Raw genomic sequence first — 21505 nt, 5'->3', positions numbered from 1 at the left:
CACCTCCTCTCTTTGGGTGAGTGATTAAACCAGCCTCCTTTTGCCTACACTGGGAAAGCATAATTGATTTCACTGACACGGCTGGTATACCTTCTCACTGAATAAAGCTAGTTCTAACAAAAGCGGCATGTTCAGGGCTGTATATGAAAGGCTTCCATTTCCAACCAAACCTTGAATTTTTGGTGTATCTCAGAGTACGGAGATGTCCTGTCTGTAAAAGTTCAAATATTTGTACAGCATAATACAGAATGACTCAAGCATTCATGATAGAAATCCTAAGGTAATTAGCCCAGATGACACTCTGCAGCCTAAATGAAACCAAAGGAGGTATTTTCTTTATGCCAACTGAAACGGTTCAAAATCTTTAATAAGTGACAGTGGCACCTCAAACTTACCGTAATTGATGGTCCAGCAAAAACCAGACTAAGCAGCATCAAGAAGGGAACAGACTCTTGGGCAGGTTCAATGTATGGCATACTCAGGCTCTTGTCATAGCAATTAAATCCAGAGTGAACTGGCTTGAAGACATCGGTAAGTTCAAGAAAATAGAGGCTAACAACAGAAGATGCCAATATGGGCAACTAGAAGAGAAGAAAGCAACAAATTACTGTTTGGAAATGGAATAGCAATGCTTTTGCACAGACAATACGGTCTGTTAATAAATCTCTGTCATGTTTGCTATTTACATCTCACTGCTCCTTGTCATATCCATTTTACCATCTTTAATTAATTAATTCTCTAGAGATATGACACTATTCAGTTGATATCAAATAACCCTGCTGTCTACCAAGCTAGTCAAAACACCCAATCCAATCTTCAGCCCACACGATTTAGCCTTTTCATCTATGAAACATTAATAGACAAACTTTGATTTTTTTGTTGTTGTTGTTGCTTTGAAGAGGCAGTACCAGGACTGCAGCCACCCGTGTGGGGCCTCAGCGTTCTGCGGCTCATCACCAGCTTTTTCAGTCCTTCAGCAACCCCCTTGTCATGTATATGACAGCGTTTATATCAAAGCCAGTTTGTATTAAGTTTCAAAGTAACAGTTAATGAAAAAACAGTATCCAGTGCTTCCCTAGAACCTAAATATGTGATAATACAGTGTTCCGCCTTCACACATTTAATTTTGTAATTCTATCAAAAAAAGCAATTAACTTTGGCAAGACTGAGTCTGTTTAGAACCACAGTGACTACAGTTCACAATTCTTTCATCCTCTAGCTATTTAGTGATTTTTTACCCTTTGCAATTACTTCCAGTAATTTACTAAGACCGAAGCTGGCCCCTCTGGGGATGAATTCACCCCAGCTTGCCACCAGCTCCTGAAAGCACAGACTCCACCAGTAAACCTCTGTGGAAGGAAGTCGTTCAAGAGAAGAAAGAGCAAAAAGGCATTCTGAAGCCATTGGTTTGTAAGCGAGCAGAGAGGGCAGCCCTGCGCCAGGGTGGGCATCGGGGTGTTCAGAGGTGTCCAGCAGCATGTGGTTATTCTCTGCATCCTCCTACTAAATGCTCAGAAACGGTTTTTGTTTGTTAATTCCCAGACTCCTCACGGAACAAGGCAACATTAGAACAACCGCCTGCTCCTCCACTGAGATGCAAGGACTCCTTCCCTGTGTCTCTACTGCAATGAAGGTACCTATGGATAATATGATGTGCACTGCCTGTCTGCTTCCTTTTCCTATTTTTCTTTTTAAGATGGCTGTTTCATGAGCTTTTCCTCCCTGTTAGCTGCAGCTGAAAAGTAAAAGCTTGCAACTACTAAATAGATTCACTTAGACAGATAAAATCATAAAAGTCTGATAAGGCTGTATCACATCTCTAGAGAAAAAAACCCTCCTCTTTTACACGAAGCACCTCACTCTGTGAGAAACAGGGACTGGACTAACATAATTTCAGGCATACTTAGATTGTATTATTCTTGCAACGTTCAGCACACATTTACAAAAATAATTGATAGATCAAAATCAACATCATTCATCCTACTCTACAATGGAATAAAAAAGCAGAAGTAAAAGTGGATAAATATGTATATTGGAAAAACGATGAATAAAACCTCCTAGGCATGGCAGAGGGACAATGGTTTTTTGCATTAACCGGCCATTTTCATACACAATATGCAATACACATAATGTGAATACATAATATATTACTATTATATAAATCTCACATACAATATGTATGGAATAATTCTATACAATGTAACTAAATTGAGTCCTGCTTCCTGCCCAGCACAGGAGGAAGTCCAGTTCTTTAGCTGGATGCATTGTATAATACTTCTCGCTTCCTGCTGGATGCAGTCCCTGACTGACCCTAATACAAGCATGCAGGATTCGTCTGTTCCTAGTCATTATACAGCTGTGCAGGGATGACAGAGGGCTTCCCTCGAGTCTTCATACCCTAGGGATAATTAAGACTGCTGCACCCAGTCTCTGCTGCTGTCGCTGGGATGCTGAAATTCTGCACAGCATTTGAACTCACGCGTATTGCGACTCCACGTCTGCACAGCATTTAACTCTTGGAAGGTTTGCAATGTCTTTCATTATTAACTATTTGAAAGTCATACCTAATGACTTAGCCGGGGTCCAGGTCCCATGGGGCGCAGCGTCTTATAACGGGACACAAACCTATTCTAACGAGCTAAAATAGGCCAAGTGCCTATTGCCCTTCTTGTCAGGAATTATGCCAGTTTATCTAGATGTCCCCAAAGGTTCATTTCCTAGAATGGAAGCGCAGGGCAGGCAGGCTCAAGGAGCGCCTCGCCCTCAGTTTCATCTTCCTTGTGTGTTCTTCCCTTTCCCTAACGTCAAGAAAAGGAACGTCTCTCCTTGAACAGGCTCTGCGTTACCCACAAGTCCACCGCTACTTTGATTCTGGTATTCTTAGGCAGGCAACTGTTTTAAATGGCGATATCGAACTATCAAAAAATAGGTGATATATGGAGTCATATTTTCTTGTGAGACACTAAAATAAAAGATGGGGATAGCTTTTTCTTTTTAAACTACTGCATGTAAGCTATAATTTTATTGTTAATTACAAAACCAAGGAATTGTAAGAATTGCTTTCCACTGTCTTATGACTTCACTACAGGACTCCCATATTATTTCTGACTGTAATTACCCATTCTGCTAAAAGAAAAGAAATAATTCTAAAGGCCTATTAATCTCCAGTGTAACTGCTTACAATACTAATGAATAGGTTTACAGTCAATTTGCTATATACAGCACGTCAGATCCCACAGGACATTTTTCTTCCTATCTTTTTAAAAATACAAATATAAAATGTGCCTTCTAAAAGTCTTAACGTTTCTAAAAAAAAGCAAACATTTCTAAAATCTTCTAAACAGTATAACTGGCTATTTAATATATGAATATTTATGCAGTGTTCTGCTTAAGGCAGCAATAGTTCTGTAATTATAGACTTCGGCTCCCAACACCTTGAAAATGTCAAATATAATTAGATGGTGGAATGTGTATTGTTTTAATTACATAATGGAATAGGAATTTTCCGGTTCCTAATTAGAATAATAAAACCCCCAACCTCAGCTCACATATCTTGACTAATAAGTCTTTATACTCTTGCTTCCTTGGCTGGCTAATGGAGAAAGATCCCTGTTTAGCTTGTAATTCAGACCTGTAAATGTAGAGTTTGACCCAAGCAGTGAAACTCTGTTTGCCTTAGAGTCTTAAAGTCAGGACCATAATCAGCATAACTGCTGAAAAGGTTTGATTTGGCATTTATTTATTTTTTTAAAAAAAGATTTTGTCTTTTTCCTCCTGTTATTTTCTTAAACTGTATGTTAAGAGCCTTTATTAAGCTGCAGGACTTTGCTATTAATAATAATTAATGTTATTAATACTTAAAAAGATTTTGCTGTATTGAGCTAGGAATTGTCCAAGCACGAGAAAAGACAATCTCTATTCCCAAGAGCTCAACAAGGGTGTAAGTACCTAAAGATCTTGTAAGGAGAAATATAAAAGGTGAAAACCTCCTGTATGTTACAAAGCGCAGGACGAGCCAAAAGGGCATGTGGTAGCACAATAACTTCTCTGAACTGATGGGATATGTAACAACTCTCCCTTCTGGCCAAGAGCCACAAGACGTCTATCACACATTGCAGAGAACTGAAAGAAGTGGCCGTGAGAGGAGTTCAGAGGTGGGAGATAACAGTTCTTGAGGTTGCCCATCACTCCTCTCTGTGGGACATGCTGTGATTGCTCCTGGGGCCGTTTTGGGGTGCTCCTGGTTTACTTGTGAGGATTAAGACTATCCAGGACCCACACTGCCAGCACAATTTGTTACTGGCCATGAGATACAGCCTATGCATGGACCCATGCTGGTCCTGCCCCAAGCCCACAGGTTGCCTACCCCTTAACCACCAGGCCCAAACTTGCTGGGGCGCCCCCAGGTAGATGGAAACGCTTCTATTAAACTTCCCTATGATTAGTTTTCCATGGCTTCAAATGCATGAAAAGAGGAACCTGTAGAGCTGTAGCCCACTGAATACAGTATTGTCATTGCTACTAACAAGCCACAGATTTTTCACTGAGTTTGCAAGGACTCATGACTGGGACCTGTTAAACATGATTTGCCTGTACTTGTCTTGACCTGCCTGGAGCTTCGTTTTTATTTGGTTTAATTGTAACAGCGTTTTTTCTAAGACCTTAGAAATTAGGCTATGCCTGATTTGTTTTACTTTCACATATCTTTGTATGGTACAATTCTGCATGATTTTTGTATCTATATTTAGTATTAATAAGTAGTTATTCTGTATAAAATGAACTATTTATGACTCTAGCGTAGCGCATCCCAAAGCCTTTGTCAGCAGTATGATATTGATTGTGATTCTTCCTCACTCTAGGAACCACTCGGGTTCATTTTTAGGTTTGCTAATGCGCTTTTCCACCTTGCTTTTTCTCTTTTGGTCTGTCTTTTCACTTTACATCCCAATTTACTGTTTGTGGCATGGATTACATATGTTGGGTGCTTGTTCTTTGTGCTCTTTGTTACCCGTGAAATCGGTTTCGCCAGCTGCAGTCCTGCATTTCTTTATCTGACCGTTGGGTGAGTTGTTTATAGCCTTGAGGTCTCCAGTATTAGCAGATGTCCCATCTGGTTTCTTCCACCTGTAACTCCTCCACATTGCACCCTCTGTAATGCAGGAATACAGGTCTGGTGTGACAGCAGAGGTCTTGCAAAGGGGGCAGTGGAAGGCCAAGCCTTAGCAGGGAAATCATATTGGAATGGATGGAACCCTAGAGAGCACAAGATTGTCCTTCGGATAGCTCAGCATCTGGGGCACAGACTTTTGTCGCTGGCCTTCCATCAGGCACACAACCTGTTGTTCTGAAGGAAATACTGAACGGCTTGCTCTTGAGTTAAAACGTAGGACCTTTAACTTTGCTATTCCACAGGGTCTCTGCAGAGCCCGAAATTTCTAATTCAAGGTGCTCCCTCCCCTTTGGAGAATTTCTACATAACCAAAGCTTCACTAAAACCACATTCTCTCTGCAAGCGTTACAGGCAAGTCAGCAGCAATCAGATATTGATGGTTTCTTAAATGATACCATGGAGACAGTGAGGCTGAAACTAAAAGAAAGGCAACAAATAAGCACACCTTCCCCCCCAGTTTCTCTCTTACCTTGAAAGAATATGCAACTGGATACACACATAATTCAAAACTCTCTGGGAATCAGCAGCTTCTATAAATTGCCTTCTTCTAAAACTGTACACTGTTAGTTATATGTCTAACTCTTCTATTTGCCAGCACTTAACTAAGCAAAGAGTCCGTATTTATCTTCAGGAGAACATAATCTTAAAATCCATGGGCTTTGCGAGAGTGCAGCCACGGAGCGTCATACAGTCCAATGTCTGAACCTGTTTTGCAGGCTGCAGTTATGTGACCCCTCTTTGCTTTGCTTAAAATGCACTAGAGGTGTTATCTCTTATCGTGAGCTCATATACAGATCCTGTGGTGTCGTACTGGGCTGCCGTGCTGTGTACCAGCAGACAGCCTTCAAATATGGGTTACAAAAGTGATCAGCCTGGGCTATATTTCAGTCAGGCTAAGTAGGGGGGAAAAATGAAATGCCTCTCTTGTAATTATAGCTGAATACTGAAGTCACTGCTCAGTGACTGGAGCTGGCTGGAATGACTTGAGCATTTTTCTCTGAGACTGGATGCAAATACTAAGGCTGTGGAATTGATCAGTTTTACCTGCCTGTATAAAAGGTAGGCAGAAAAGAGAGAAGCAATACGTACGCAGCTTTCAGAGGAAGTCAAGTCATGATTAGCCAGATGCAGAATAAAGGTAGTATGACTAGCCCACCTGTCAAAAGGGTTAAGGGATGCCTGATACGCTATTTGGATCTTTTATATGTTGTAAATAATTTTTAGACTTGGATGGTCAGGAAATTCTTAGACCCATAGGTCATTCTGCAACCCTTCCACAGCAAGTAAAGAGCTCCTGAGCACAGGAGCTGCCTCCTGGTGTATCGCTTATTTTCTGAGAATCAGGGAATCTTTGTAAGCAATCAAGTAAATAAATAGGATTGCCTCAAAGAGATAGCTAACAAATGCCATCGGTTTCTCCTCACGGCAAAAGTACCAGCCAAGTACTTGGGAGAAGGGCGCCTACTTAATAACTCTGTTGTGCTCGCACTGCAAGGCTGTGGCATTGTGGAAGATTCTATTAAAATGTATCATAAATACCAGTGCTTGTGCCAAAGAATTCATGGTCTAAATGACAAGGCACAACAGATGGATGAGACAAAAAAGAGGGCTGTGGTGGGCTGGAGGAGACAAGGTATCCCTATTCTTAGCCAGCTACTAACAGCGACTGCAGCGCTCAGCCGCCCTGGCTGTTGTCCTGTTGCGCTTGGCTGTGAGACTCACAAAAGGCAGGAGGAGAGAATGGACGGAGGACAGGTCTCTCTTATCCTGACAGGAATGAACACTGAGGTCATGACTATGATTGAACGCCTTCCAGAAACAGGCCAGGAAGAAGAAATGGTATCAGCCCAAATTCTGCCATTTTCTCTCGTTTTTGAGAACCCCTGGCTCCTGCTTAGGTACGCCAGTGCGGTACCTTCACCCTCCGTGCAACTGCTGGGCAGGGCTGGGATTAAGACCAAGCACCTGCTGAAATGCATTGCAAACTGAGCTGTCGTGAGGACTTTTGGGAGACAGTACTAAGCACAGGATGGCTGCAGAGCAGGGGACTGGCTTGACCTAAAAGTCAGGGTTGTAGATTTTTTTTTTTAAAATGTTCTAAACTTAATTCTCAGATGCCTCAGGCTGATAAGAGAAAGCACTCAGGCTTTTCAGAAGTCTAAGATTTGCATCTATATAATGGCTTTTTGCTTTTCTCTCTGAACTCTAGTTTCTGCTGCACCCTGTCCCTTTTTCGGATGTAGGTTTCATCTGGCCCAAAGCTGTAAGGAAACGGTCTTTAAAGGATTTTTACCTCACCACTGTCTAAGTTTTGTTGAAACTAATTGCAGAGATGTGATAGAATGGTCTTTCTTCTCCTAGATTTAACACTACTGGATTTAATTTCAACTCACAGTTTAATTTCAAATCCCAGGTGTCGCTGAAATCTATTATTATTACCATTTTGAAAAATTAAGTTATCCTTATTTCCAGCATTGACTTTAGACTTTAATTTAATTGTACGGTGACTGTCAATTAGAGTCTAGCTTTAGAAGTACAACAGATATCTTCGTGCAGCTCCTCAAACCTCTTGATCTTTTGCCAAATCTTAATAGAAAACCTCTCAATATGTGTAAGACCAAAAATAGAGCTGATACATCAGTGATAAAATTCCTATTTAGTTCAGAAATCTCAAAGTCATGCTGAATGCATGGTAATCCTAAAAGTGCTTTTTTTTTTTTTTTTTTGATAAATATATGTGAAGCAGCAATTACACAGAGAGAAACCACCAAAATAAAAATTGTTTAACGAAAATATTCTCAGGCAGGAATAACCTAAAAATACTCAAAAAATATTTCTATTTAATTAAGTGTATGTGCTGAAATAGAAAGCAAATCCTTAGGCAGAAATTCTACAACACAAAAAATACAATTAATGCACTTCTTTTCAGTGTGACTTCAAACGTAAATGACTATTCATAATTATGATTACAGCTAATTATGATTATTAATTAAATCAATGATTAGTTATAATCAATGAATAAATACAAACAATGAGATTTAGGATATTGCACGTCCTGTCGATTATAAAACTTCTTTTATGCTCCTTCTGCAAGGTTATGGTAAATCAAGAACAGCAACACATCCAAAAAAGGCAGTTTTTTTCAGGTCAGAGCGTTGCCAAACTTCAGCTAGAAGTTTCCTCAAAACCCCCGTCGCCCGGGGACAAAGCCGCCAATCCCTGCACTATACTACAATTTATTCTACCCTCTCAAACACACTGGAAAACCATTCTGTGGCTGCCAACCCTTCTCCAGTGGCTTAGTCCCGTGCTGTTTTGTCACTTCTGAACTCCCTTCGTACAAACCGGGCTTTTAGGCGACAAGACCATCAGTCAAGATGCAATGTTTGTATCAGCTCAGCTCCTGCGTACGTAAGGTTCCCCAACAGGCTGCTGATTGATTTTGGCTGCAGAGCAACAGATTTTTAACAATTACAGAAGAAAATCACAGAGGCGGGCTATAAATTTTTGGAAAAATGAATCTCCTTTACTTTCTAACGTATTCAGGCCTCCTTTTACTACTGGGGTGTTAGGTCAGGAGGATGGTGCAGGACTGAAGAGGGAGCAGGGCCTTCCTTCACGATGAACTACTCAAACTCTACACTTGCCAAGCAAGTAGCCGAACACAGAGGGAGATCTAACGTGTGGCATTTCCATTTCTTCATCCCAGGACAGCCTTGGCACAGGCCTCACACCTCCCTTTTTGCTCCCCTTTTCCGCTCACCTGCTAAAGGCTAGTAGTGTGCGGCCCGTACGACTCTTCTATAAGCACAGAAGCGATGCGGAGGACGTAACGTTGATGACTTGGCCAATGAGTTACCCAGCTGCTCTGAATGCGTAGCAGGCTCCTCAAGGCTCAGATAGCCCCTTAATATTTTGGGGACGCTAGTCTCTAATGCACGGTTCTAAACAAATCTGACATCTATCCTTGGTGAGTCAGCCACAAGACAAGGTCAGCTCAATGAGCAGACTGGGAAGTGTACTACTTCTTCCCCTCCCCTCACACATGGTTGATTGACTCTTTTGAGACGAAAAGCAATATATTTGGAAAGTATGCTGCTTCCACGGTATGGGGGTAATTTCATCTTCTACAGTTGGGATTTTTTTGTTGGGTTCCCCGCCCCCCCAAGGCTAGATTAAGCATAACAGAAAACCTGTCTAGGGAGAAATGTGGCTACACTGTGCCTCCAAGACACAGCAGTATAGTTTAACTCTTACACTAGATCCAAACACCCTGTTCTGAGGAAGGAAGACTTAGCCCCATAGCCTGCTCTCCCTCTACTCTCATTCTAATCACTGCACTCCATGGGTTTTTGTGTTTCTTGCCATCACACCTATCACTTGCAGGTGACAAAGTGCATTATTTAAATGTGGTGGGTCATGCATGGCTGAACATCTGAAAAAAATTCCTGAGGTGACTGAGAGGTAGCACTGAGCTACCAAGCGATGTGTACGAACGTTTGACATTTCAAACCTAGCTCTGTCAGTGTATGTTAGAAACAAAAGCAAGTATCTGGTGCTGAGACACGGTCTCTACATGCACTTATTTCAAAGGAAGCTGATCACCTTCTGCGTTTTGCAGCCTGGACTCCTACAATGGTAACATATCTTTGTGCTTTCTACTGGTGAGAATTCCAGGTCCTTTGGGGAACAAGAAAAATAAGTAGTCTTCCAGTACTGAAAGAAGTGTTTCCAAACAGTCCTGGTGTGATTAACTCCAGGCTGTGCTTTGGGAAAGGTAGAAAAAGAAGCTACCTGTATCTGTATGCATGCATCATACACAAGAGTCTGGAAGACAATGTAAGGAAAAAAATTAACTGTACAAGGGACATTGCCTGAAATGTCTCTGATTTTAGTCCCTGGAAGTTAAGCAGCCAACAGATGAAGGCAGTGCTATAGCAACACAATTCAGCTGGAGAATTAGGGCGCCAAGTCACTCAGATTGACACCACCTTGGCCTTTTGCATTCCCACATCCGTGGCGCTGGATGAAGCAACAGTGCCACTGAAGCCAAAAGCAAAATTCACAGTGACTTCTGTGAAACCAGGATTTAAACCGGGAGTTTCTGAAGTGGGATAGGAAGGGTGAAGAGAGCCTTTTTCCTTCACCAAGAAGAAATGTATCTGTCTGTCCTGCCTCCAAAAAGTGGACCATTCTGCCAGGAACAGAACCTACATAACCCTGGAAGTTTTCCAGATTCATATTAAAATGCGAGACATGCATATTTCTCTCTAAATAAATATACTTATAATACAGAATAGAATCATAGAATCATTAAGGTTGGAAAAGGCCTCTAGGATCATCAAGTCCAACCGTCAAATAGACTCTGAATATGCTGAAAAGTCAGTGAACAAAAAGCAACACTTATTCCAGGAATACCTATTTTCAATATCTCGCAGAGGGATGTAGACTTTTTACCATGAAAATGAATTCCCACTAGACCAGCAGGGCTATGAATTTTCATGACAAGTTTCATCTTTCTCAGCTATGCAAATGAAGCTCCGATAACCCATACAGTCTACAGAACCCTAAAATTCCACAAGCATAATTAGGGATAAAACAGGCCAATGTTTTAAAATAACCTCTAAAACAGTCTAATGATATATAGGATAAATCATCAATTTATTTTATGAATCATGAAGCTTGAATATATGTAACTGAAAATGTGTTAAGATTTATTTCATAATGCTCATTTGTTTGCCTCTGATGATCTTAGAGAATGACCCATCTGTATTTTTCAGAAGCTCCACCTCTTCATCTTACTTCCTTTTCGTTTCTGTGTCTTCCAAAGCTCTGGCCTGATCCTCCTTTTGCTTCTCCAGTGTAAATGAAGAAAAGCCCTAGTGATTTACGAGGAGCCTATTGGTTTTATGTCTTAGCTCTGCTGCTGGTAAAATCTGCTAGTTTGACTTATTCTTAAATTAGACCAAAACCAAAACCAGAGTATTTCTTTGGAAGTCAACCATCAGTTGGCCTGCATTCATTCTGTGTAATCCTATTTTATCCAATCCTGAAAGTTGCTGCCACCAAACACATTTGTTTGCGCGAGCTAGTCTCATTTGTAACACATCCTTAAGGATCTTAATAGCAGAAGCCCCTCAGTGTCAGAACCGTATTTGTTTGCTGCTATTTCTAAAGATAAGGTCCTTCTGAAGCAGAGAATCTGCATTTACTTGTTCTGCATGCTTGAATTATATTAGTTATTATGGATATTTTTTCACTCTTTAACTGTATAATATATTTCATCTGTAGAGCACAAACACATCCCTTTCCTACTGCTTTGGAATTTTGACTTCCTCCTTGACCCAACATCCTTTTTTCCATGTCTTTTCTTTTGTCTAGTGTTTGAGAGAAAAAAAACCAAACAGTATTTTTTGGAAATGTATTTTCTAACCAATATGCTCTTCCTTTGGCTTAGACCTCCTAGGTCTTGATGCAAAGTGGATGACAGCATACCCTAATTTTCTTGTTTGAAGGTGCAAACTTAATGTGCTGTGGTTTTTTTGTTGCAGTTCAGGGTGGGGAGGAATGTCTGCTATGAATGGGATAGGGAAAATTAAAGTGAATGAGTGGCAGAAGGAAAAAAACCATAACTGACAGCGTTCAGAGGACGGAGGCTGAAAAAGCCTATTTCCCATAATCTGTTCAACCACCGTTCATGAAAGTAAAAGCTTTAAAATTCAGAGAGCTTTAATTAAATTGGGCAAGTTTTTTTTTAAGTAGTTGGCAGCTGTTGGATCGCACGAGGAACTTGCCTCCTGCTTACAAAGGAAATCCATGTGACAGTAATGCCAGTCAACCACACTGGGTGACTTCTCTATTCCTTACACCTGCGAACGTCTCACTGCAGTTAAATTATCTTTGATTAAATCCCTCTTTATGAGGTACGACTCAACCTTTGCTTCTCCTTCAGCCAATCACAACGGAAGAATCTAAGCCATCGTCTCCTTTTTCTGATGCTGTTGAAGTGCTGGCATCTGCCTGTGCTACAAAGCTCTAGAAAGTCATTCTCATTAGTCCGATTAGAATTAGCGTGCGTGTGGGTAAGCGTAGGGAGGGGGGGCGGGGTTGTACACAAGTAACACAGCCTACGTGTTTCTTTCTAAACGTCATACGAATCGCTGTCACCCTTTCACTCCAGTGGTTTGAGTACTCAACTTAATGTGGGAAATGGTTTCAAACCCTCCTGCTGTGTAACGGGAGAGGGCTGATAACTCAACCAAGGAGTTGTTAGACTTAGGTCTGTTGCAGTCAGTTTCTTCTCTTGATGTTGCTTTTACCTGTACTGAATACCTACACGTTCATCGGTTCAAGAGGGGCCATAAGTCTGCAGCTCAAGAATTAGAACTCGCTCCTGGCGGAGAAGGGCTCATGTAGGCTCTAGACTCTGCTCCTGTGACTAAATAACATAGAAGTCCTAAAAGTTCATGAGGAGACCATTCTGTTAAGCGAGGACTCTGACTCCCTCTCAGAGCAGCTGCATGTTGGAAGAGATCTGCACCTCATTTTAGATCTAGCTGTAAATGACTCGCTGAAGGTCTTAAGAGTCCACACCAGAGTGGAGAGCTCGCCTGCTCCACGTGAGAACCATACACAGAGCTCAGCCTAAGTTCCTCATTGCTCGCAGAATCCTTTGCCTTATTCCTCATAACAGCTACAGGGTGCTTCCAGGGGAACTACAAATGTGCAATTAACATTCTATAAGGCAACTCTTTGGAGCACGTTTTGTGCTGCTGCTCTGTATTTCATCCCATTTCATCCCCTCTTGCTGCAGGCCAGAGCACAGCCCACCAAACAGCACAGTCCTGTCGTGTCTTGCAGGATCTCTCCATCGTCCCCTGCGTTAGTCACACCCAAGGTGAGGTCCAGCAATCTCCCCTCCTTTTCGGATTCCCGAAGCAACAAAGATAGCACGGGGAGTGAGGAAGCCCCCACCTTTTTTTTAGGGGCTTCTCCAGGCTTGACCTCTCCCTCGTATGCCAAGCTAACATAAGATATATGGCACAGCAAGCGCCTTCCATCAAAGGGCTTTTCTTGAGCAGGCCTAATTACACCGACAGGATGTGCCTGGTGCTTCCGTATAACCAGCCTCTGCAAAGCTTCCCAGCTGGTGCAGCTACTTCGGGTTAGCTCCTGCCCATGCCCCGGTGCTTAGGGAGCGCAGGGGACAGAGACACCCCGCTGTTACCTAAAATCCCTCCCCTGCTACCTCCCAGAGAGCCTCCAAAGCCCTTCAGGTGCACCTGAAAGAAAACAATTGTTGTTGTCTATCTCACCCAATATTTAATATTTTCTATATTAATATTGTAGATCTTTTCATGCTTTTATTTAGCGTACCAGTTAACTTACACCGTATTTTACCAGTAAATTCATCACGTTATTTTCACTGTCTCTCTTTGAGGTAAGTTACACGGTGCCTCAAAGAGCCTCAGTCACTTCCCTGCGAGTGAAACCCGGAACGCTTTGCTCAACCCATAAAACGTTTTCACCTCCCTCTTACTGCAGTGCCACCGAACAAATTCACATCACACCAACTTCCTTCGGCTTAAGCCGTGTCTACTCCTGATCTTACCGAAGTACCCAGGTGACTGAGCTTCCAGGGGGCTGCGTGCCTCCGAGCGACACGCCAAGCGGCTGGTGCCTCTGCAACCCCACCTGCCACCGGCTGAGCAGCCATAGCAGGTTTTGCTCTTACAAGATGTGCCGAGAACCTAATTCCATTTTCAAAACAGGCAGTTTTAGCTCTGTTAGAGGAAGCGCGTAATCCAGGGGTCCATAAAAACATACCGCCGGTTACCGTTCTGAGAACATTTCTGTTTTCCTAACCGTTCCCTTAAAAATGTCATTTTTTTTTTTTTATTCTAGCACAGCAACGCGAGCGGCGTTTGCCTGGGAGCCAGCCCTTCTTGAAACATGTCTTCCTCCCCTGAGGTCCCTGTGCACATAGCACGCTTTAGCTGAGCAACCCTTCACATTTTTTTCCGAGCAATTCTTAAGGAATAATTCCCCCTTGAAAAGCCTGCCTGCAAAGAAGAGGTTGATGGAGGTGCTCCCCGCGGGGCGGGGGTTGGAGGTGCCGCTTTGGGTGAGGCACAGCAGCACGGAGGGGGTTTTGCATCGGGCGGTGCGGACCCGGTGCTGAGGCGAGGCGAGCCCCCTTCCCCGCGGGGGGGGGGGGAGCGGCGGCGTTCCCGGCCCCCCCCCTCCCCGACCCCCGGCGCCCCCCGGGGCGAGGGCGGCCACTCACCTCCACGAAGTAAAAGCAGGGCAGGAGGGTGACGCTGTCCTTGGTCACTTTGCCCTTCGGCCGCTCCTTCGCGGACATGCTGGCGGGGGCTGCGGGCGGCGGCCCGGCGGCGCCGCGCTCCCCGGCCGCGCTCTCTCCTCCTCCTCCTCCGAGCCCCCCCCCCCCCGCCCCGAGCAGCCCCGAGCCCGCCGCCGCGCGCGGCGCTGACGTCAGGCGGCTGCCGTTCGGCGGGGGAAGGGGCCCGGCCCCGGGACCGGACGCCTTAACCCCTTCGTGGCGGCGCTGCGCCGGGGGCGGGAGCAACCGGGGGGCGGGGGACGAAGGGGAGCCCGCCCCGGCCGCGGCGGCTCTGTCAGCGTGCGGGCCCCGGGCTGAGTGGCCCCGGCGGGACCCCGCGGTGCGGGCCTGGGGGTGCGCAGGGGGAGCCCGGGGCTTTCCTCCTCTCTCTGGCAAACCTCCCTGTGTGCGGGGCGGCCCTGGGAAGAGCCCTCCCCTACGGCCCGGGTTCTCCTGCAGGTGCGCGCTTACTGAGGTGACACCGCACCCCGGCACCAGTCAGGGCGGCTGGCGTGACCGGGGCCGAGCGAAGCGGGGCCCTCCGACCGACCCCATGCGCAACGCCTGAGGCTGCGACTTCTCCTGTGTGGAGTGTCTGGTGCGGTCCCTGCTACCGTCCTAAAGAGAATTCACCTGAACAACTGTTTCCATGGTGAAACGGGTTATTTTGAGATCCTGTTTTGGGACCAAAGTTTGCAGCCTTCTCTCCGGCGAGCTCCTCTCGGTGGCAGAGAGGCGCCCGGGTGAGGCCCGCAGGAGCTCTCTGGACGCGGTAGCGATCGCATTCTTTCATAGCACATGAATAACACCTGCAAAGGGTGCCCTGCGCCTCTAAGCTTATCCCTGCATGGTGGCGTTCAGCTTTAATGTTCAAGGAGGGAAGCGTGACTCAAGCAGTCATCGTTTATTTCCTGTCCCTCCTTTTTGGGGGGAAACATGGAAAATAACCTGCTGATATCGTTCAGACGGTCGCTAGTATTTTGGCGGCTGTAGCCGGTGTGCTCTGGCAATGGAAGGGAAGATTCTCACCAGCCCCTTCTTCTTTTCTACCCTTTTCTTTTCTTCCTTTACCCACAGAGGATGTGCCCATCCGTGCCCTGCACTGAGCAGACCAGCAAAGAAGTTCCATAGGAGGGCAAAAGCAATAAACGTACTCAAGTGCCTGCAGGCAGGTGTGGAAGGCAAATGTATTCTCACTCCAAATCATTGAACAAAAGACTTTTCAGAGCTGCAACAGGTTGCGAGTGTTGCCATACCAACGCGGAGTGTTCTCCTAACCCTCTTAGGAAGGATTTCCAGGGTTTGTGCTGACTCAGGTATGGGTGACTCATGGGTACCCCTGTGAAAGGGAGGTCGGAGGGCTGCAGGCACCAGAGGTGGCTGGGAGGGTTTCTGGGAGCAGAGGATGTTTGTGCCTGACTATCAGCACCAAATTCCTGGAAATGATTTTGGGTGGTGTGGGGGTGTCTGGTAGTGTGGTTCTGACCCATCAGCGGTCTAGCCTTTGTGTAAAAAAAAAGTTGCTTTTTGTTAACCTTGCTGCTGGGTTATTCCAAATAAAACAGCAAGAGTTGAGGAGCTGTGGCAAGACTTTGCTGCTGCCAAATATGTGACTACTCTTGGGCAGAGCGATTAATGAGCGATGGCCGCTTGGAGTTGCATTGACTGTATCAGCCTTGCTTGTTCAGAGCTCGTGAATCTGGCTTGAAAATAATTAGCGCACACCATTAAAAATTACTCTAGAATGCTTTGTGTGCCTGTTTCACACATGACTGCTTCGTTCTGGAAGAGCAGGGCCGTTAGGGTGCTTCTCTGGGAAAATGAACGAAGAAACTCACATCGTGATGTAACCAGAAACTGGCATGTTTTATTTTTGTCCTGCCTAAAGGCCAATTAAGAGTGCAGGTGTGACAGTGAGGTACAGTAAAACACAGGGTAACCAGTAACCAGTCCCTGTTCTACTAGTTCTTGCTATAAAAAAGCGTCTGGTGGGAAGGGTGCAATGCAAGCTATGTGAGTGCTGTAAAGGCAGGAAGACTTGTGCTAATTCTCTGGGTTTATTTCTATTTTGTGAATGTACTGATAGAGAGAGTTAGGAGAGGGGTTGTACAGGGTTTAGCTGAAGTGAAGCAATTACTTTTTTGCCAGTGACAGACCTTGACAAGAGCTTCTTCCCTTTATCTAAGTCAAATAGAGGAGGAAAAGGATCATCGATGCCTGGGCCCCAGAATGCGGCAGGTCTGCCTCGCACTAGTCTAAAGGTGCTACTGATGGGCAAATCTGGACGTGGCTAGGGTGCATTTCCCACCCTTCTCTCTGGGCTTTCACTGTTCTCTGTTGAGGTTCTGCTGTAGCAACCGCTTTCTCAAGACTAAGTGACCACGGTACGGCTAAGGCGCCGCTCCATCACTGCATCCGCGCTGCGCTGCAGCAGCGCGTTCCTAGCCTCCGCCTTCCCTGGCCGAGCCTCAGGGGGCAGCACCTCGAGGACCCTGTGCAGAAGCTCTGTATCTTCATCTTGCAATATCCAGAGAGGGCTGCGGTCACTTGGACCGTATGGCCTGGACTAACATAATGGAGTGAGAATATTTCTTCTCTGCTTCTCAAGACTGACTTTTAAGTTCCTGTGTGTCGTCTTTCAAGCACAGGAATATTGGTGGAAAAAGGGAAAAATCCCTTGCTGAGTGTAATGATATGGCTTTTGGACTGAGGGGTTCATCTATATATTAACACCTGGAAGCACACAAGTCCCCCCGTGCTGTTGCATTCAGCCTTTGATTGGATTGCTTTAGAAGTATAAGCAGCCTTTGTCTGGGTATAACATACATTTCTATCCCTATTAAATTCCCCTAATGTTGATAGAACAGTGTGAAACAGCTTTTGTGTAAAAGAGTATCTCATCTATAGGATCTCCTAAAGGAAAATGTGTTGGTGGTAAAACATTCAGAAAACAGGTTTCAATCAAGGTGGTCTTAAAAGAAAGTGGTGATGCATGGCTTGCGAACGCCTGTTATCGGTGCAGGATAGTCATGTGTACAGGATCTGCTGGCAGCTTTTTTTTACCCACCTTCAAGCAATCTCTCTAACAGCAAAGTGTCATGGAAACACGTTAACATGAAGCATAAAACTGTTTACGCTTTGCTTCAGCAAAACCAATTGAGTTCAATTTAAAGAACTTTGGGAAGTAAAAGATAGAATTCATAGATCTGGAGTATAGGCCTCTTCTGACTCATCTGGAATAAGGTTTTAAGAAGAGAGATATATTTTTCCTTCAACGAAAAGAAAACTTGGCCATTAGTGGGTGCCACTGGTGATTCCAAGCTGATTTTTAAGAGCTCAGCTTGACACAAAACCTTGTCCCCCTAAAGAAGTATTATCGATGGAGCTTCTTTAGGTGAAGAAGGCACCTTTCTTTGCACTGGTCAGGCAGACAGCAGCTGCCACAGTTATTAGAAACATGAGTAGAAATTATTTTCCAGCACAGCCTAGTGTGTTGGCAGAGCTGCACTGTCTGAAACGTGACTGCAGGTCATCATCTCTTTATCCAGGTGCTCTCTTCCCTCTGGAGCAAAGTCTGCCTTCATTCCCAGGCTTTGGTAAGTGTTGGGCACAGGCAACGGCTGTGGTTTCACCGCTTCCATGGGAACAGAAAGCACACCGCAGGGACCTGTGCTGTATCACTGAATAAACCCCCTTGCAAAAGCAGGATGAAATAATTTGGGAAAGAATTGAATTGGCCGAGAGCCGGTGGGTCTGTGCTGTGCAGATCCCCTGGTCAGACCATGGCATGGGGTTTGTAGCAAGCAGAAGTTTGGCCAGAGGCTGCAGCAGCAGCTGCAGTTGCAGTTACTGTTGCTTAGTAGCCTGAGAAAACCTGCTTTCCCCTGGGCACCACACAATTTCCCTACATAAAGGACATTTCTGGGACTGTGTGTATGGATCAGGGTTAACTCTTTCATATTATAATGGACGGATTTTTTTGTTTTGTTTTGCCCACTGAGCTTGCAATAGATGATGTGAACTCACCATATTAAAGCTGTAATCCTCTTCTGGAGAAAGAGTGGCATATGGGAACTGGGCTCTGCTGTGTGGAACTGACAGATGATTTTTGTTCTGCTTTGCTTGCCATATCAGAATTCAGAAATGCAGCAGTGTGTGTGTGTGTGTGTGTGTGTGTGTGTGTGTGTGTGTATATATTTATATATGTCTTCCCCTCCCCAGTCCCTCAGGAAAATGTCTGGTTGGGGGAATTTGCTGTGTGTGTTGAAGTCACATGTTATTCCGTAAGTAAATCTGCCCTGAGCAAGTGAGAGGACATTGCTTATTTTACAGTCATCCATTTAAAAGATTGTTGTGGTCATAAGACAGATACATTTTTACAAATATTTTGTGAACAGGCTTTCTAATCTTTGGTGCAACTACTTTAATATAGTCTGTTACTTGGAGAAAAGAAAATGGTGGCTCCCAGGACAAAGTCCATGTCAGACAACAGGGCAACATCTTTTCTAGCATCCTGACAAGGTTCCTGACATAAAAACCTGGTAAATGTGATGAAAGGGCAAAATGATAGGATATAGCAAAATGATATCAAGGGCATCCCCTTAATTATTAACATTTGCATTAGCTTTTCACAAGTGCAAGATTATATTTTCTGTAATTTTTCAAATTAGGGCAAAATTTTCCCCCTTGCCCCATCTGCAGCTCCCATGTGAGCAGCGCACAGCGCTCTTGGATAGATGGCACGTGACAGCACTGGGAGATATATGTAGTGGAATAAGTTCAAGACATATAAAGGAGATCCACAGTGCAGATGGGAGAGTTAAATTCTGCTTTGAAGTTGTAATTGCAACAAGCAAAGTTTTCTCCACTACGCCTAATAATGTCCTGTTGCTGTAAAGATCTGTCTTCTAATGTCTTGTCTTCGGCTACTCGGTATAGGTCACAGCTTTCAAGTAGCAGATGATTCTGAAGGATTCCTGGCTTTCCTGCTGCCTTTCGCACTGCACTGTTTGGTCTAGGAAACAGCTTTTGCATGTTTTTAGCGAATCACGCTAGGATCATTCTTCTGAATCTGTGGCTTTCAATACTACCTACGAACACATCTATGTAGTATTTTGCAGACGTATGTGCCCGTGCTTTCTGGCCTTCGGCGAGTTTTGGGTTGCAAGCTATGTGGCTGCGGAAGCGTGATGCTGCACCGTGCTTTGTACGAACTGCTTCCCCTGAAGTCAGATTTAGCACTGGGCTGAGTGGCTATGTGGCTTTGGGTGAAGCTGCCTTGTGGCTGGCTGATGTGTTTGTTATGTATGGTGCCCAATTAATTTTGCTACTTAATGCTTTTATTTTGATGCTGATAATGGCATGTTCTTGGTTACCTGCATACATCTGCATTTAAGATCTTAGTTACAGGCGTGAAGGCATGAAAATGTCAGAATGTGAAAATCCCAGACTGTTTCTGGGGTGTCAATGAGTCTTTAAAGCAACTTTGTGTAGGTATCAGTAAGGCATAAAGCTGGATTTTTATGTGGTGACCTGTCACAGAGCTCTTGCTTGAATCTGGGCAAGTTACTTACCACCAGCTAATTAAACATCAGCAGTTTGGTGCATGAGCTGAGGCAGAGGTCGAGTGAGGAACTGCGATCATGCAATTAGCAGTAGAACCCCTTTGTCTACATGGAAACGCAGAGTCCCCGCAGGAATCCTGTTTGCTCTGCAGTCTGTATGAAACACCATGTCAGAAAAGGGCTGATATACATCTGGCGTTTTGAGGAGTACTGCTGCTATAGCCTGTTGATAGTAATCCATCCCTTTCTAACCACTGCATGTATTTGCATCTGAACTTGGTTTTGCCATTTCCAAGACTCTGATGTCATGTTTTTCCAACTTAAATAACCTCCTTCTCAATTTTTTTTCTTAAAGTAATATGCATAAATGCAATATTATCCAATATATTTCAATTAAAAAAAATGTATCCTTCAAATTCCGTGAACAAGACAAACTGCGTGCATGGCTTTGAGAAGGAGATTTAGCAAGTGAAGGTAAAAACACAAGATGGTGACTTATTCATAGGAAGTGGCAGGAAAACCGTCTAAAATACTAAAATATGTATTTTTCAGAGTTCCAAATTCACAAGAGACAAAAATGTTTTATTTTTGCAATATTGAAGTTCAATGTTAACTTTCCTGTGAGAACATCAATTATTTTGGAAGTCTATGATCATAGTGCTTTTGGTTGCCAAGGGCACAAATTAGGTGGCCTCAGGGCTGAAGCAAACTCCTGTCTCCAACCATTAAATACTCGTTTTCACTGTTAGTTATTAAAACTGAGGCATAAGAACCTTCCCTCTGTGTACGTACGCACATAAATATGTTTTTATGTACTTATGAGTTCTTAAGGCTTAGATGCAACGTGGCAATTGAATGAAAGTATGTCAGCTGAAAATGACTGCAATTCCACAGCAGCACTTGATATATATCAGCATTAACTACACGGTATAGCACCAGAGAACTTTATCACTGAACTAACAGAAAAGGGAAAACCATGAAATGCGTATTTTATTATTCCTATAACATTTTCCTTGAAAGAATTGTACATCATCAGGCCGCAGAAAAACTCATTATCAATAAATGTTATGCAGAGATAGCACAGCACAAGAATCAGGCTATCATCTTATTAGGCTAAAAGTGAAGAAACTGATCTGTGAGTAGAAGTTGCTTCATTGTAAAAACTAGTTGACTATTCATGGAGAGAACATTCTTTATAAAATTAACACTTGGGCAAAAATAGAGGAGGCGATACAGTCATTTGGTATCTTGGTTCTGGCACGTGAGACCGAAGAGCTGCCGGGTGGCTTTCACCCCTTTGGGGTCATGCTTAGAAAGCTGTTAAAATCAACCGTCTCTAATTTAAACATGGAAAAGTTTATTAACGGTGGGAATGTAGATGCAAACAGTCAGCAGGTGTTCGCCATAGAAAGGGAACAGTAACTGAGT

The 21505-nt window shown here is 44.0% G+C and overlaps 2 protein-coding genes across 18 annotated transcripts in view; one reads left to right on the top strand and one right to left on the bottom strand.

Moving 5' to 3' along the window:
* Nucleotides 1-14915, bottom strand: part of PLPPR4 (phospholipid phosphatase related 4) — a 33677-nt gene extending 18762 nt beyond the window's left edge. The window contains exons 1-2 of the mRNA XM_075098201.1: nt 14457-14915; nt 396-581 (exon numbers count right to left, since the gene is read on the bottom strand). Coding sequence (XP_074954302.1) covers nt 396-581; nt 14457-14534 — 264 coding nt within the window. The 5' untranslated portion in view covers nt 14535-14915. The remainder of the gene's footprint in view (nt 1-395; nt 582-14456) is intronic.
* The window catches only part of PLPPR5 (phospholipid phosphatase related 5), a 264334-nt gene that overhangs the window by 111373 nt on the left and 131456 nt on the right, over nt 1-21505 (top strand). For 14 of the 17 annotated variants that reach the window (XR_012661318.1, XR_012661317.1, XR_012661321.1 and 11 more), the window contains one exon: nt 1543-1633. The exons of 1 other annotated variant lie outside the window; for it this stretch is intronic. Coding sequence is in view for 6 of the 16 variants with exons in the window: in XM_075098215.1 (XP_074954316.1) it covers nt 1595-1633 (39 nt within the window). In the remaining 10 variants the exon portion in view is untranslated. Of the gene's footprint in view, nt 1-1542; nt 1634-15590; nt 15830-21505 lie in introns of all 17 variants that reach the window. 2 more of the 17 variants (XR_012661327.1, XR_012661323.1) reach the window with 1 other exon arrangement.

Source organism: Phalacrocorax aristotelis, chromosome 6 (assembly GCF_949628215.1).
Source record: "Phalacrocorax aristotelis chromosome 6, bGulAri2.1, whole genome shotgun sequence".
Taxonomy (NCBI): domain Eukaryota; kingdom Metazoa; phylum Chordata; class Aves; order Suliformes; family Phalacrocoracidae; genus Phalacrocorax; species Phalacrocorax aristotelis.
The sequence above is the reverse complement of the archived record's forward strand: the minus strand, read 5'-3'. Positions and strand labels throughout refer to the sequence as shown.